General features: G+C 42.0%; 1 protein-coding gene across 5 annotated transcripts in view; it reads right to left on the bottom strand.

Moving 5' to 3' along the window:
• Window positions 1-3,834: 3,834 nt before the first annotated feature.
• Window positions 3,835-16,727, bottom strand: part of RPGRIP1L (RPGRIP1 like) — an 85,838-nt gene continuing 72,945 nt past the window's right edge. For all 5 annotated transcript variants that reach the window (XM_074314869.1, XM_074314868.1, XM_019732369.2 and 2 more), the window contains 3 exons: window positions 12,949-13,033; window positions 7,452-7,585; window positions 3,835-4,601 (listed from right to left, as the gene is read on the bottom strand). In XM_074314869.1, the coding sequence (XP_074170970.1) occupies window positions 4,489-4,601; window positions 7,452-7,585; window positions 12,949-13,033 (332 nt within the window). In that variant the 3' untranslated portion in view covers window positions 3,835-4,488. The remainder of the gene's footprint in view (window positions 4,602-7,451; window positions 7,586-12,948; window positions 13,034-16,727) is intronic.

Here is a 16,727-nt window from a genome sequence, read left to right as displayed (position 1 = left end):
ATAAAGCTCGATTTTAATGACATATTTCCTTAAAATTAAAAAAAAATTCATTATGCTTCAGCTCCTCACCAGTGATTCCTGAGAACTTTCTGAGTTACAGCCTCTGTTACTTCACTGTAAAAAAGTACAAGAAGCATAGAGTTAAAAATTAGCTTGTACAGTACTACGTACTGTAAGCCGTAGTCCATTGGTGCAAAAGTAATTGCGGTTTTTGCAAATTTTTTTTTTTTAACCTTTTAAACCACAATTACTTTTGCACCAACCTAATAGTTTTCCTCAGTTTCATAATGGCTGAGTCCCCCTGCCATGTTAAATTAAGAAAAGTCTTACACAAAAGAGCATTTTGGGAAGGCCATTGGAGCTGTCACAGATGCTGGCATCTAAAGAAGTAGCTGTCCCAGCAAGAAAAAGGGTGGGGGGGGGGAGTGATTTCACTAAAAATGAATATAGGTAGGGAGATAGATAGGTGGGGGGAGGTGTTCAGTTGAATAGAGGTGTGAACAGAATAGATGAGAGAAGTATACAGATCAAGACGGTAAATTTGATTCCAGAAGAAAACTAATGACTTTCAGTGAAGAGAGAGGTGGTGCTGTTACGGAGATGATAAAAGAGAGTCTCAGTCGAGTGAAAAGGGGCAACAAGCAGAAGAAAAGCCTAAAGGCGTCTACCGCAGAAAAGCGGACATGTTCTGAGAACCAGATTTTCCTTCAAAACAACTGAAGGAAAAACATTGTTTAGCATGTTAGTCAATGTTGCATGGAAAATGAAAGGGCAGGAACAAAAGGTGCAACAAAACCGGGAACGTGGGCACAGTTTTCCAGGAGGTCGCACTGCAAGCCGCAGTCCATTGGTGGCACTTCGACATGGGAGTGAAAATTCTGTCTTGCAAGATGAAAGCGGTTAGGATGAGGAGATGTTTTCAAATTCTCTATTTTCAGTTTTTGAAACACTTGTTCCTATAGCTTTGATAGTTTTTGGGTTCTGGTTGACGGGGAGGTTGGTTTTGCTCTGAACAAAGGGTATATAAAGCTGTGTTTGCTCCCACTCATGGATCTAATTAGGCATGTTGCCCAATATATAATAAATCATGGGTTTAGCTTTTCTTTGTTAAGGTAGTCAGAGGCCTTCAGGCATGAGTGACTTATTAAAATGTACTCTCGGAGTTGGGGATGAATTATCATCCTGATACCGTCAATCACTTAATAATTTTATATCCCCAAAAACTCTCCCTTGGTTGTTTTATACGACACAAAGATGACATTTTATTGTCAAATTTGTTCACAGACATGATTCACATTTTGCTATCGAATGCATAAAGAAATCATTCTAAATTCAGCAAGAGTGCCAGTTTGACTAAAAAAAGTTATTTTCCATAGCCACAAAAATGTGAATCAGATTCTTGTTAGAACATGTGTAAGAAGTGGTTTTCATTGTCACAGCTCTTGATGTCAGATTGCTAAAATAATTGATGTATTATTGTGGGAACACGGTGGCACACAGAGCCCTCCCAAATCACATGACCACTTCCCAGCCCGTACTTCTTCATAACACACAGGGATTATTTGTGTTTTGTGGTAACGAATGAATGGCAGGAACAGCAGAATTTCAGTGTGGCTGTTCTTTATTTGGTTAAATATATTCTCTATTTATTCTTTTAAAAAACTAATTTAAGTTAAACGGCAATAAACCATGATAATTTAGAAAACATGTTGAAACTGAGAGTGAAGAGAAATGTTCTCTATGTAAACCGCATTGTAAACCATAAAACTTATTTTTGTCAACTGCTTCTCATGACAGTGGCTAGGAATTTGACATTTCTACTACAGTAGGCAAAAATACATGTAAAATACACTCTCCCACACACCACATCACATCTCTATTTATATTTCCAAACTAATAGCATTACAGCCCCCAAAAGTGCTGAGTGTACTGTGGACGCTTCCACCGGGAGCTGTAAGTTCACACAGTGGTACCCTGATCTGGTGTGTCTGTGCGGCACGGCCGCTGTGGGTACCTTCCTGCCCCCGAGCCATACTCAGTGCACAGGTGTGCCCACCAAAAGGACACCACTTCTCTGCAACCCAAAAGGTGGTGAACCTTTCCATGAACTCGAATCAGCACAAGACAAAGCAAAGACACCGATCTTGGAAAGAGGATGAAACCCGACTGAAGCATCGACGTGACAGGGGTCAGGACCACTCATCCACCTCAAGTGTGGCATCACCTACTCCGTTACTTAGGAAGACGGGTTTTGTGAACATTTACGTAGTTTGAAGGTGAGTACTTTAAAGCTAGAAGAGGAATATTTAATAATCCATTAAGGTGAACACGAATGTGACAGAAACACGGCTAATCCTCTAATCTTATCTGGGGTACACATTCCACACCGTTGACTAGATTTCAGTTTTCTCATAAAAAACGTCCTCTCTCCACTTAGAGATTAGAAGTCGGTGCAACCCCGTCCTTCTCTCTGCAGAAAGAGCATTTCGCTGGGGATGTAATGTTTTAAAACAATAATACAAACCTCCTGGGAGAATACCACAATAAATGTCTCAAAAACCACTCAGTTAATCCCAGGGTATAATCCGGCTGTTTTAAATTACTGCAGGGACTATCATGGGTCTTAATGACACTGTAACTGCAGAAAGCCAAAGAAAGCTAGCGAGAGAGGCCAAGAGGATGAGCTCAGAGCCAGCTGAAGTGACAACAAACATGTGGCTGTTTACTAGGATTGGAGAGGTTTAGTCTGCAGATGTTTGTGGTCTCTAGAAGGTTCCAGAGGAATGAGTTATTATGAAGATTTGCAGAATTTGATGAGAGCAAGATTCTTCTTGGAGATGGCAGGCCCCAAACAGGGAGGCCCAATGGTAGAAACAGAATTTATAGATTTCTGTGGTCAGATCATACTCTACTGGTCCCACAATGTACATCAACAAATTAATATTGTACGGATGTCATTTCAAAGCCTCCTAAAGACGAGAGTCATTATTGAAGCCATTAGAGCACAGATGGTTCAAACTATATGCAGATATTCATACTTGCATTTTTGCATTATAGCTGCTTTTTTTTTTTCTCTCTGTTGAACTGTAATGAATTGTCTCATAATCTATTCCATCTTCTTGCCATTAGCGGGCTTTGAATGTTCACAAATAGGAGCAAAGAACTCATTTTCCAGAGCTTTAATCACACAAAGAGGGAATGCCTAATTCTCTAAATGAAATGGTCTGTGATCACTGAAGCAGAGATTTAATATATCACGGCAAATTAGGTAGATTTTAATAAATTACTTATCTCCCTGAATACTTTACATATGCTTAAGAAGGAACATAGCCTGTTTGCAAACAGTGAAAACCCGCAGCCTATAAAAATCCTTTGAAGAAAATGACAAATAAAAAAGTAAATTAAAAAATGAAATGCGTTATATCCTAGACCTCTAGAGACAATTCCTTTGCAGCATTGATTCACAGCTCCATTAAAAATATCAATTAAATCCTTCAGTGAGATTGGGTAAAAGCTAGAAAATTAACTTTCTAAGCTGCTTTGTGAGGGTCTGGTTATCCAGATACACCCCAGCGTTGTACAAGCTTGATGTAAATTTTAAAAATGATAAAAAGATACTCCTTTCAGGTCTAACTAAGCATGCCATACTTTAAATAATTCTAGGTCATAAGCTAAATTTTCAAAGTGTAAGTTTCCTATATCTATCTGTATCTGTCTCCTCTTTATGTACACACATCCCTGCCTGGATCCCTTTATCCATATCACCATTACAAATCCATGAAAATAATACACATAGGAAGAATTACAATTTTTAAGGAAAAAAAACCCAAAAAACAAAAAACTTGCAGTAATTTAATAAGTTGGTGCCAAGTCTCATTTTTTATATTTAATTGATAGAAACTGCATGCATCAAAGAAAATGCACACTGAGCTTTAATGTGCATAAAATGGATATTAGCATTTTAAAGAGGAAGATTAACACATTAATCCAAGTAATTTTCATATATTGCTTCTAATAAAATCTTCACAGTAGAAAACTCTTAATGAGGCTAATCATAGGCATTCCACTTAGTGGGACGATTAGGGATAACATAAAAGTATTTCTTTTTCGTAGGTTTTCTAAGATTTATGCTTTTCGCTTATTAAAAATAAAAATGGGAACTGTCTTTCAGTTCTTCGTCAGAAAATGTTGCAAATGCAAATAGACTTTCTCATGCTATCATGTAGGTATAAATTATGGAGAAGATGTTGCCCACCGTGGAGACGTGAAATCCTGAGGGGTGGCAGGCATGGGAAGGAGGGAATAGAAAAATAAACAAACGAAAGAGTATACAAAACTCGAACACTTCAAACCCAGGCCCCCCCACTCCCCTCCCAGCTTCCCATGAATTATAGATTATATACACCAGAGTAATTACAAAAACCTCAACTAAGAGCTTTCATGTGGGCCTCGACTCAGGAGTAGGAGACGCCTCCGGAGCAGCTCCTTTCAAGCCTCCAGGTCCTGTCTGTACTGCTCGTGGACGGACCGCAGGGCCTGCACTGCTTCGACTGTTACTTTGAGCTGGCCAATACCTCCACCATCTGCTCGTGCGTCCAGCACTAGGGAGGAAACAGCACAAAAAGGTTAATGTCATTCAACAGATTTTTCTTCGGCTAGTGTAGCTGAAACAGTAGTTGAAACGATGAAAATACCTCTATCAAAGTCCGTTCACTGGCAGCTTATAAATCTTGAAATGAAAGCTGCCACTGCCATGTGTGCAGGAAGAGACACGTTTTAGCTGTATTGCATGTCCGTGTCCATGTTGCTTGTGGAGTTAAAACTAATGACCTGTCATGAAGTGTATCTAGTGGAAAGGCTACCGGATAACAATTGCAACATGGAATCAGAATTTCTAAGCTAGTAAGAAATAAGTCGAAAAGGGGTCAAGATACAGCAAAGGAAAATTGGTTCTAACACAGTGAGTGTTAATAAGAAATTTCAAAATGCTGAACCACTGTAAAGAAGTCACATGATCATCATTCGGACGGGCTATTTATCTTTCTAAGGAGAACACTGCATTTAAAATAGATTTCATGTGAAATCAGAAAACGTTAACATGGCAGACTCAGGAATATTAAGGTCCATGGATTGGCTGTGAGGGCTCGTGACCGGCTGACGCGGGCAGATGTAAAATTTCCAGGGGACGTGGGCTTTTCTGGGGAGAGTGTACCGAAGGTAGCCAACGGGAGCCTGGGGCCCCTGTGAGCTCGGCGGTGGGGCCGGAGGGAGGCTGATTCAGAGCCTGGGGCCCCATCCGCCGGTGCTCGCTGGTGCGTGCTTGTGACTCGGCCTGAATCCTGGACTTCGGAAGTGTGAGAGCACTTAGGAGTCTATGTAGTTTCCTGTTGATATTCCTTGCGGTTTTCCTTGAACTGTATGTGAGATGAGTGTGTGTGTGTGTGTGTGTAATTCCAAGAAAGACTGTAAGAAAACCTTCAAACAAAACTCAGAAGTAGACCAAGACTTGGGTGCAGGTGAACAGGCAGGGAGGCTGCAGAGGCACAGGTAGGCGCGCTCCCTGCCCGAATACTCCCGTCTTCTGTGGGGCTTCTTCCTTCTGTGTCTGGCACAGCTCAAAACACTGAAACCCTAAACTGACTTGTGCTTCATCTTTGCCTCCTTCCCCAAATATGGCCACAACAGCTGTCTGTGTCAGACCAGCGGGGCCATACGTGGTCCTGCAAACGAGAGGGTGGGTTGCTAAACAGAACTGACTCAAAAAAAGATTAAGAATATAAAGCACAGATAATTTTGGTCCTTTTCATCAGGCTCTCTTGCTCCCGGGTGTCTTTCTTTTTATTTTGTTTTTTAAACAGTACGGAGGTCTGTTATTTTTTCACACTGATCATGCCGTGAATTCACAGGGGATGGGCTCCAGGACCTCAGGCTCCTTCCGCTGGTTCTCGCACAGTGTCCTTCTCTGGGTGGGGCAGGCTGGCGCTTCCGTAACCCAGGTACCGTTCCCTGGGGCTTCCTTCTTTTTTGGTCATTTTCCTTCACACGTTTCTGGAAGCTGTCTCAGCTCTTAGGGTGCTTATTAATATGCTCAATACGTACATTAACCCTCTTGGCAAGAATCTTGCCCTTAACTTGTTTGTTTACAACAATGCCAGCCTCATGCTGGGTAACACTGTAGACCCTTCTAGCTTTGCCCTGGTGACATTGGTGGGGCGTTCCTCTTGAACAGTCCCCATTCGCTTGATGTCTACACTGTCACCTTTCTGGTAGATTCGCATGCATGCTGCCATAGGAAGAACTCCACATTTTCTAAAAGGCCTGGACGACATACAGCGGGGCCTCTCCTGTTTCCCTTTGTGTTGGTCATTTTGGTGAATTACTGGAAGATGGCGGTTCCGGCCGAAAAGGCCCTGGGTGTTTTTAATAGGGAGGTTTAGGCTAATATTTCAGTTCTCTCATCTTTTTCTTCTGTGCCTGTTAAAGCGGTGACCAACTGTCACAGAGTTAGGATATGTAGAGTTTATACAAATTTCTCAGAATGGGTTTTTTGGTCTAATTTGGTTAATTATTTGGCCTGATCCTGACTTTTGAATACTTGACACATCTCCGGGACAAGCAGCTTGACACACAAACCCTTTTCGTCTGTGGTGTGACCGACGTGCCTGGAACTGAGGTGCCTAATTAAGCGTTCACTTAATACGTGAATAAATGAGTAAACAAGGCCTGGACGTTTTCCCAGAAGGCTTTGCTGACTTGACAAACGAGACTGGGCCGCGGCCTCCTTTCCCCACATGCTGGACACAGCCCCGGCCACCCCTGCTTAGTATTTTAAGTGGTCTGATTCATGGAGTACAATTCCTATACTATGTACGAACAGAGGGTAGAATTAAGCACTGTTGGGATTCACACCTGGTGGGTGAATTATCCATACCCAGCAGAGCACATTTTGTCAGGAATCCCGTACCCTTCTCTGCATCCTGGAGGGAAACAAGTGACCGAAAGCACCCAGTTCTTTTCAGTGACTGTGTCACTGGATGGTAACACTGAATTGAAGACAAGCCTTGCAAAAGACGCTAGAATGTTCACTCAGAATAACATGCCTTAGCTGAAATAAGGCTTGACAGCATGAGGCTTCTATAAACATGAAAAAAATCCAATGGTCAAACTTTCGTCACACACACACCCCTGATATTAACAAAATGCATAATGTCTTGTGAACCACAGCAAATTATTTTTACATTTCTCTTGATTCAAAGGAAGGCAGAGCGGGAGGGCAGGGGAAGGGTGTAGGGAGAGGCTTCCAGCTTCAACAAAAAAACAGCTCGAGTTGCAAAGGATTCAACTAATGTGTGACTCGCTGTCCTTGCAGCCAGCAAAAAAGAAGGTTTTAATAAAGCGCTTGGATCTCAGCAACTGTTGGTTGTACAAATGGAGTGACACTTCCCCCCTACCATCGATATTTTGCGCGATGATGTCTGCCCCTTCCTGGAACACGGCGGCAAGGTCCACGCTGGCAACGCCGATGTCCTCACACTCCAGGTCCTGCTCCTCCTCGGGTGGGTCACTGACCACCGTGAAGCGAATACTGAGAAGGGAAAGAACAGAGAGAACCGCCACAGAGGGAGGAAGTCACCACCGGGGAACACAATTCCCGGGCAGGTTTTGATCACTAAGGGAGCCATCCGGACATTTCCACTTATTCCAATGAAAAGAAAATTTCCTTAGGCTGGGTAAGTTATCATATGAACTATCAGAATTATGATAATATACCCAGCCTTCGAGTGAACAATGATCCACTTTTCGAAGCCCTGACTTAGCCCTAGACCCTGAGGAAAATTACCAGGCAGAGAAGCACTGGACGTGCACTCGGTTACACGCCGCCTGACCATACTCGATCCGTCTACTTCAGGGCTGACAGGATCAAGGGCAAAAAGGCCGTGGAGGTTAGGGCAGCGTTTCCAATGGAAATGCAACATTTTCCATAGAAGTGCACCACTCTGGAGTTGCCACTAAGCAATTTGACCAACTGTATGTGTTCTATAAAATGTGGGCCCTTGTTGGATAAATGTAGCTTTGCCCAAGGGCGATATGAGATGTTCGCATTACTTCAGCAATCTCTTAACTTACAGTCATCGCGTCCAAGTTCTAGCTTACTTTTAGACACATAATTGTAGGGCTCTCATGGAGCTGATTTGAATTAGCGGCTTGCGTTGAGGCCAAACACGCTTGGACTGACCGAATGACAGGAATTTACAGTTAAGTTCTCTTTTGATATGTCTTGGCAGCACAGCTTAAACCACGGATGCTTGTAAACTACCATTTTAACCATTTTCAAAAACATCTCCATTCCAAATCAGAAACAAAATGAGAAACTTGTTTCTTAGATAACGTTCTGAGATAAAAATCTAAGTCTCTGAGAAATTGTGCCTTTTAAAAGATGCATAAATAAAATCCTTTCCAAATGCTTATAGGTAAACATGATAATATTTTAAACCGATTTGTTGAAAATAAGTATTCAACGTTCCATTCCTTTATTAAGTCTGTGTTTTGCTGGCAATAATTATGATTAGAAAACAGAAATCAAAGGTAATACCTATCTACATAATAACTGTGAAGAGGTCAGATCCTGGTCTGCAAGTGGGGAAGAGGAATAGTCCGTACAATGCATAAAATAGAGGGATTAAGATGGACTGGTTAAGGGCTTCCATTCTGGGTTCAAATTTCTGTTTTCCTGCTTATCAGCTGTGTGACCTCGGACAAATCCTTAACCTCTCTGATCTCATTTCCTAATCTGTGGAATGGGGATATTTATACCTATCTCATGGGGCTGTTGTGAGGATCCAATGAGATGATACATGCAAACAGACCCTGGAGCATTGTAAGCACTGAGTAAACTTTTGCTCTTTTCTTACCACTATTTTTGACTTTAGTAGATCTGTGTAAGCTTCTGTATGTCTGAGGAGAGAGATAAAGAAGGCATGAAAAAGGCTTGTTTCAATTGAAAACTAAGATTCCCAAATTATACAGTGACTATGTAGTTCAGTTTAAAGAAGAATGATGATGAAAGAGATTGTCCTAAAATGAACAGGCTTGGAAGAGGAGAAGTTAAAAGTACTATCTGATGTGCATTTATACCCACAAGACTTACAGGAAAGAGGGAGGCTACAGAGGTCGTTATAATAATGTTAAGTGTTATCCTTATATAGTACCTCATATCTAAAGATGATATCTGTATCATCTTTACAAGTGCAAACTATTAGTGCCACTGAATAGATGAGAATTCTGAGACAAAAAAGAAAAAAACAACTTCTAAACGCCGGGAAAGGGCTAGAAACCAAAAAACGCAGTATTTCTGGCTTTCAATTCTAGAGAGAGCAAAAGGAGACGTGAAATACCAGATTAATAAACTATAAGGTTAAGCTAAAAAGCGAGGCAGGTACATTAAAATAATGTCAAAACGACAGTGTGGCTTAGGCTACACTGTCCACACACACACACACACAGATACATCTGATGTCTTGCCTTTATCCCGCCAAGACAAAGAGGGGAAACCTTGTTTCATCTCCTCAAGGGGCTTCCGGTCTGGTCTGAGGGTCTGGACACACACGTATGGGCTCCGTGCCACGTACCTGGGAAGGTACCAACTGGATGTGCCAGGAGCTGTGCCTCCTCTCCCCTGTCTCCCTCCTGTGGCTTCTCCACTTCTCAGTGACCCTGACCTTGCTTCCCTCCCCTGCCAATTCCCAGAAACACACCTCCGCCAGCTCCAGGCCTGCGGTTCCCTCTGCCTGGACTGAGCGGGTCGTGAATGGGGCCTGTTGTCCTTCACTAGCCAGCGGAGTGTCTCCTCCTAGGTCTGCCTTCACTGTTCTTTCTATTCTATTTTAGCACCTCCTGTAATATGTAAAAGGTGCTGCTTGCTTGAGGTCTGTCCTCCTCAGTGGCATGTGAACTCCACGAGTGCAGAGGCTTCACTCTGCTCACCATTTCAGCGCCTGGCACTTCCGTAGGGGATCCTGACTGCTTGTTGAATTATGACACGAGCTGTAAAATGGACCAAAGGCTGGCTCATCTGGGGAAGGTTTCCTGGAGAAGACAGGCCTTCGGCTGGGCCTCAAGAGGCAGACCTGAAACGTCACTGCTGTTGTTTAGGAAATCAAAAGTCACTAAAATTACTCTTTACGTCATTTAACATAATTTTTGCCCTTTCCTCATTCTGAAATAATTCGTTTTCATGTGAAACAGGGCAGAAGAGCCTATGGGTTTTACATATCGCCGAGTGTTACATGTTCGATGCTGATGGTTACGTAGGATGTGCTCGTTAGAACACTGCTGAAGAGAAGAAAGGAAACCAAAAAGGAACCTTAAGTCAGTGTCAAAACTACAACTTCAAATAAATAATTTTAAAGTCCCATTTCAATATGTCGCCTCCCTTTTAAAGTGACATTTGTCTATCTGCAAATGTCGCAAGAGGCAGGCTGCCGAGGTACTATATAAAATTCCTTTTACAATGTATAGAGTCATCCACATGTCAGGGAAGATGGGCCCAACATCTCTAGCTGTGGCTTCGTAAGGTACCACCAGTATTCAAGAGGGTTGCTGTCTCAGAAACTAAATTCTTACGAACTAGGAGGTACTTCAAGTAATATGACCTCTGAGCATTTCCCGAAGGTGAGAACGTTCACTGGAATAACAACTGTCTCTTGGCTGTGGGAAAATGTAAACGTACCCTCCCTTTTTCTCCTTAGAACATGACACTGTCAGGGGAGGAGGGGGGACAGGGCCCTTCCCTCCCACGATGGCCCCACTTCCTCCCTAGTGGTCGGAGGCGGGAGCCAGCACTGCCAGCAGTCACGAAGCTGTCACCAGCCTGAGTCAGTGGCTTCGCACCTGCAATCCCTCTCTCAGCATTTCTCAGGCACGGCATGAACACTTGCGTCTCTGTGGGGCATTTAGAGATTTTTTTTTTCAGAGAAACTGATGACAGAGTGGGAGGCATTACAGTTACCGTGGACTTTTTCATTTTTAAAACTATTTTGGTACAAATAAGCAGGTCTTCCGAGGAAAGGCAGGTCTAACATTAAAGCAGAAGCTGCCTTTTTAATTTTTTTATTTTTCATTATTTGTTTATTTTTTTAATGAGGGCGCAGTTCACAGTGGCCCATGCAGGGATCGAACCAGGGCATCACGCTCTAACCAGCTGAGCTAATCAGTCACTCCCAGTATCTGAGTTTTTAAAAAGAAACACTTACGAGGAAACAAAATTGTTCCCCCCCAACAAGGAGTGCTACTTATGATATGTTCTAACGTTCTAGAAACAAAGTGAACACAGAGGGAGACGATAGGACTGAATGGGTTGGTATGTGCCCCCAGGGATGTTAACGGGACAGAACTCAGTCCGGGACAGTGACGCAGCTGCTTGACCGCAGAGAGGCAGGCGACATGGCCAGTGCTGTTTACTCGCTAGAGAGCTGGGAGAATTTGGGGGGACTGGTGGTATTGGAGGGGGACTAGAAAGAAGCTGATGTAAATAAATAAAACTTGAGTGATTATCTCCCATCCTGGGAAAAAACAGAACCTCAGGCTAACTAACAGGGTTTTACCACCCCTTCTTCAGAACTGGGATCCAAAGAAATGATATACCTATTTGAAGGAGTTAATGAAAAGCTACAGTCAGATCCTAAGAGCTAAGAATTCCAGTCTCTTTTCTTGAAACAGAAGATACAGTGTTAGTTTGGAAGCTCTTCTGTGAAGTGTGTCTTTAATATTCACTTCATGACGTCTAGGAAAGGAAAGAACTTGCGTCGCTCTCTAAGGTGGCAGGGGTTAGCACCCAATTCTGAGGCAGGGAGAGGCTGTGTCACCTTTGGGCCATAAAGTCCAGGAGAAGAGGACTACAGAGAGAGCAAGGGTGCACCAGGCCAGGCCGGGGGGGGGGGGGGGCAGCTCAGGGGCCAATGGGCCGTTAGAGGCTCAAACTGCATTGGATGGGAGCTCAGGCCAAAGTACAAACTTACTAAGATCAGTTCTTTTTCCTTCTCCAAAGGATATAATTTCTTTACTTGAACCAGAATTGCAAAGTGTCCTGTTCAAATTTGCCCCCGAAAAGGACATTTAAAAATATGAAATGATGAATTATTAAATGGTTGATAGTAAGATAAAAATTAGTCTGAAAGGCTGATGAGCTATTAAAATAACATTAGTGATACTGAAATTAGCACCTATTGTGCTCTTAAGTACCATGTTTCCTCGAAAACAAGAGCTAGCTGGACAACCAGCTCTAATGCGTCTTTTGAAGCAAAAATTAATATAAGACCCAGTCTTATTTTACTATAATATAAAACCAGGTCTATAATATAATATAATATAATATAATATAATATAATATAATATAATATACCGGGTCTTATATGAATTTTTGCTCCAAAAGTCGCATTAGAGCTGATAGTCCAGCTAGGTCTTATTTTCGGGGAAACATGGTATGCGTCAGGTGCTGACCTATCCACCTTACATGTATTGTCTCATTTAATCTCTACAACAATCCTATGTGGAATTATTATTTCCATTTTATAGACTAAGAGAATGAGGCACAGGGTGGTTAGGTAACTGGTCCGAGGTCAGACAGCCAGTAAGTGATAGAGCAGGAATTTATGTTCAAGCTATTTGACTCCAGAGCACACCGTCCTTGCAACCGCTGTTATGCTCTTTACAGTTGCACTTGAATGTCCATGGGACACTTTATATGTGCGGTCCAGTGTTCTGGTTTTTAGAGCCCCATGGGCTCCATGCAGTTCCTCTGTCTGGTTGGAAGGGCTGCTGTTTCTAAGAGGAAAGAGACCCAGAGGGGTCATGGCGCATGACGCCTCATCCTGTGCTTTTTTCGCCATGCCACGCTACAGAGCTCTACCTTACATAATCCATCAGATAATTTAGAATGCTTAAATGTACCTTCTGTTAGGCATCTCTTGTTTTTGCAGTATAGCTTTTAAGATGTCTCTCTTTGCTTGGTTGTTTTCTTCATCCACGTAGATCACTATACCAAAAAAAAAAAAAAAAAAAAAGAAAAAAGAAAAAACAAAGCCACAGAAGGAAGTCACTCAGGAATATGCTATATTAGTACCATTCTGTATTTGTGTAAATTCCTGTTTTTAGAGACGCAAGTCATGCCACCTCCCTTGTACGCCTGGGAAAAGAAAGCAGCTCTGGAAGCTAGAAGCAAATCTGAATGGTCATGTGATCTAATGTCATGTCGCTGGCAGGTCTCTGTGCACACTGTCAGAAAAGACACGAGCAACATCTAAGGTGCCACGTCACTGTCACCGCCTGTTACCGGCACTGGCAGTCATGACAGTAAAAGACAGCGGTCTTTATTGTTTTGTATTTGAGGGATTTACTGCATTTTCTTTCACCCGAGAAGCGAGTGATAATGATAACGTATGGCAGAGAGCTTGTCCTTCCTGACAGCAACGGTAATTTAATCCTTCTCTCCTGCCACAACACGCAATAAAAGAGGCATCTAGTGTGCTGCCTGGAGGAAATCCACAGGCTGACGTGGGCCGGGGTGGGGGGCGAGGGACAGAGAGGCTTTCTAGGGTGTGAAGTTTGTCTTGGGTTTTTAAAGGTCCATGCTGGCATGCAGGAATGTGGCCAGACTTTACTGAGCTGAAATAGGAGATTAGATAACTGATCTCAAGTCCCACCAGGAAGAGGCCGGTGAACACTTGAAACTGTAAATAAGCGTCAGCACTTTGGGAAATTGGTATCTCAGGGTGAGAACATTCCAATTTTCATCCTGATTATTTTTTCTCAGCGCAGAGGCCTCTCAGCCATGCCTTAGCTTCTGAAGACATTTCTTTTTTTTCCAGATGCCATTTTGGAGGTAAAAGGCTCCCCTGTGACCAGATCTCAACTTAGAGATTAACCCTGATCAAAAGTACACGAAGAGTGAAAGATACCATGACAATTCTAAAGCCAGGCTCCACGGGGAACAAACATATTTCACACTGAGAATGTTTCCCTGGACAATTTCAGTTCGATCTCAAATTATGATGCTATCAACTGATTTAATCGTTTGGCTCAGTTGAGCAAACATTAAAGACGTGCCAACACCGAGTCAGGCACACAGGTGTCTGGAGGGGTGGGTTAGTGATCTGAGAACAGTAAGAACCAAGGTTAAACAGTGACCTTAGCTTATTGCTCTTTGCATGACGCCATATTGGTAAATGGGACTAGTGATATAGGTCACTGGAGATTTATAGGAATCGAAAAAGACAAAGGGTTCAGAGTATTTTGTAAATATAATATTTTCTTATCAATTCGAAAAAGTCATGCTAATGGATGAGTTCCACTAATGCTGGGGAGATGTACCTCATTTTGACCACCAGATCACCGAGCTAAATGGAAACTGTTTTTTTCCAAATGGGAATTTTTCGTTTTTGTGGTTCATCCCCCATACAACGTGTGGTTAAGACCATGTTCTTTTTGACTTCAGAGTTCTAAAGCTTTTAAAAGCCATAATGGTCTACATTGTTTTTCTTGTGATAATTTTTTGGATAATTTTGTCTCAGTTTTATTAAGATATAATTGACACATAACATTGTATTAGTTTTAGATTTATGACATAATGATTTGATTGTCTATATTGTGAAATGATCACAATTAAGTTTAGGTAACATCCATCACCTCATATAGTTACAAATTTTTTTTTCTTGTGATGAGAACTTTTAAGATTTACTCTCTTATCAACTTTCAAATATACAATACAGTATCATTAGCTATCATGGTATATACATTGTTTGAAGACAAGGGTAATATCAGTGATTAAAAAAAAAAAAACCTCAAAGTTTTTTGGAATTCAAAGTCCAGCATTCAAATTAGGAGTCAATTAAACTAGACCAGTTCTGATGAATCTCCATAGCTTGGAAAACAAATTTCTTTTACTGTGGTAAAATATACCTAACAAAATGTACCATCTTAACCACTTTAAGCGTACAGTTCAGTGGCATAAGTGCATTCACACTGTCATCACCCATCTTCAGGACTTTTTCATCATCCCAAACTGAAACTCTGTGCCCATTACCTTCCTGCTCCCTCCTCCCTGCAGCCCTGGTAACCACCATTCTATTTTGTCTCGATAACTTTGACTATCCTAGGTACCTCATATTAGTGGAAACATACAATATGTGACCTTTTGTGTCTGGCTTATTTCACTTAGCATAATGTTTTCAAGATTCATCCATGGCATGTATCAGAATTTCATTCCTTTTTAAGACTGAATGATGTCCCATTGTGTATGTGTGTGTGTGAGTGAGTGAGATCGCCACCATTTATTATTGAGTGATGTTTATATACAACTTACTTACTGTAATCCCATGTGCTAAGAACCATGCTGATTTACAGATGATTAAACAGACACAGAGAAGGTAGGTAACTGGCCCGGGGCTACCTCATTAGAAAGTAGTGGAGCCAGAATTTGACTCCAGCAATGTCTGCCTTCCTAATCTCCATGGTATAACTTCTCCTTCTTCCATATGAAGCCAAAACTTTTCCTGCTGTTGTTTCAGCTGCAACCGTGTGGGTTGCACAGGTTGGAGTGTGAGAGAGCGTTCCAGAACTGTATATGGGAAGACACCTTATTCTCCTTTCATCTTTCCTGAAGGGATATTGCTTAAAAACACCTGGTCTTGGTGTCTTAAATAACTCTCTCGGCTGAACACTTTTTAAAGTTCCTTTCTGATGAAACTCAAGCTACTTACCAATAAGCTTAGTTCTCCAAAGATGCACTAGATTAAAACTGCGGGTACAAACGTGGCCTAGACCGGGTGTGTGAATCTAGCCTAATGATTCTTAGTCTTTCATGTGCATCAGAATTCTGTGGAGGGCTTGCTAACATGCAGGTACTGAGCTCACACCACGCTCTGTTGCAGTGGGTCTGGACGGGGCCTGAGAACCTGCATTTCTAACACCTTCCCAGCTGCTGCTGCTGGTCAGGACACCACACACTGAGAACCTCTGTGGAGTCCGACATCCCTTTGCCCAATTCTTGAATCGGATCAGGAACTAGTGAACACTTTTGTGTTGAACACGTGGGAAATAGGGACACATGACCACCTCTAATTAGGTCAGGGTCCCAAGGACATCCATTTTATGTTCTGAAACTAGATGGATCTTGAGATTATCATGCTAAGTGAAAGCCAGACAGGAAAACTTGAGAATCATGATTTCACTCATACGTGGCATGTAAAACTGAAAGCAACAAACGAATAAGACAAACAAAAACTCATAGACACAGAGGGTAAGGTAGGAGGGAGGTGGTAGAAGAAGGTAAAGGGGGTCAAATATATGGTGACGGAAGGAGAACTGACTCTGGGAAGTGAACACAATGCGAAATACAGATGATGTATTATAGAAATTACTTGAAACCTGTATAATTTTACTAACTATAATGTCACCCCAATCCATTTAATAAGCAAGGTCTATACTTTCAAAAATTCAAATACATCCTTTAAAAAGCAATTCTGGTGATTATGAACAGTATCAGAACTCTCCAAAAGTTAAGCTACTAACCTTTCATTCTCATCAGAAATCACATTTGTTTAGGACTTGCTAGATTTGGACATAAATTTACTGAAAGCGTATGTCTCAAAAAGATACAAACCAGTAGTCCAAATACTTGAGCTGATTTTGAACTGTCTTACCATTAAAAACGTATCCCTCACTTCTGCAGG

This window comes from Rhinolophus sinicus, linkage group LG11 (genome assembly GCF_036562045.2).
Source record: "Rhinolophus sinicus isolate RSC01 linkage group LG11, ASM3656204v1, whole genome shotgun sequence".
Taxonomy (NCBI): Eukaryota; Metazoa; Chordata; class Mammalia; order Chiroptera; family Rhinolophidae; genus Rhinolophus; species Rhinolophus sinicus.
This window is presented reverse-complemented; position numbering and strand designations above follow the sequence as displayed.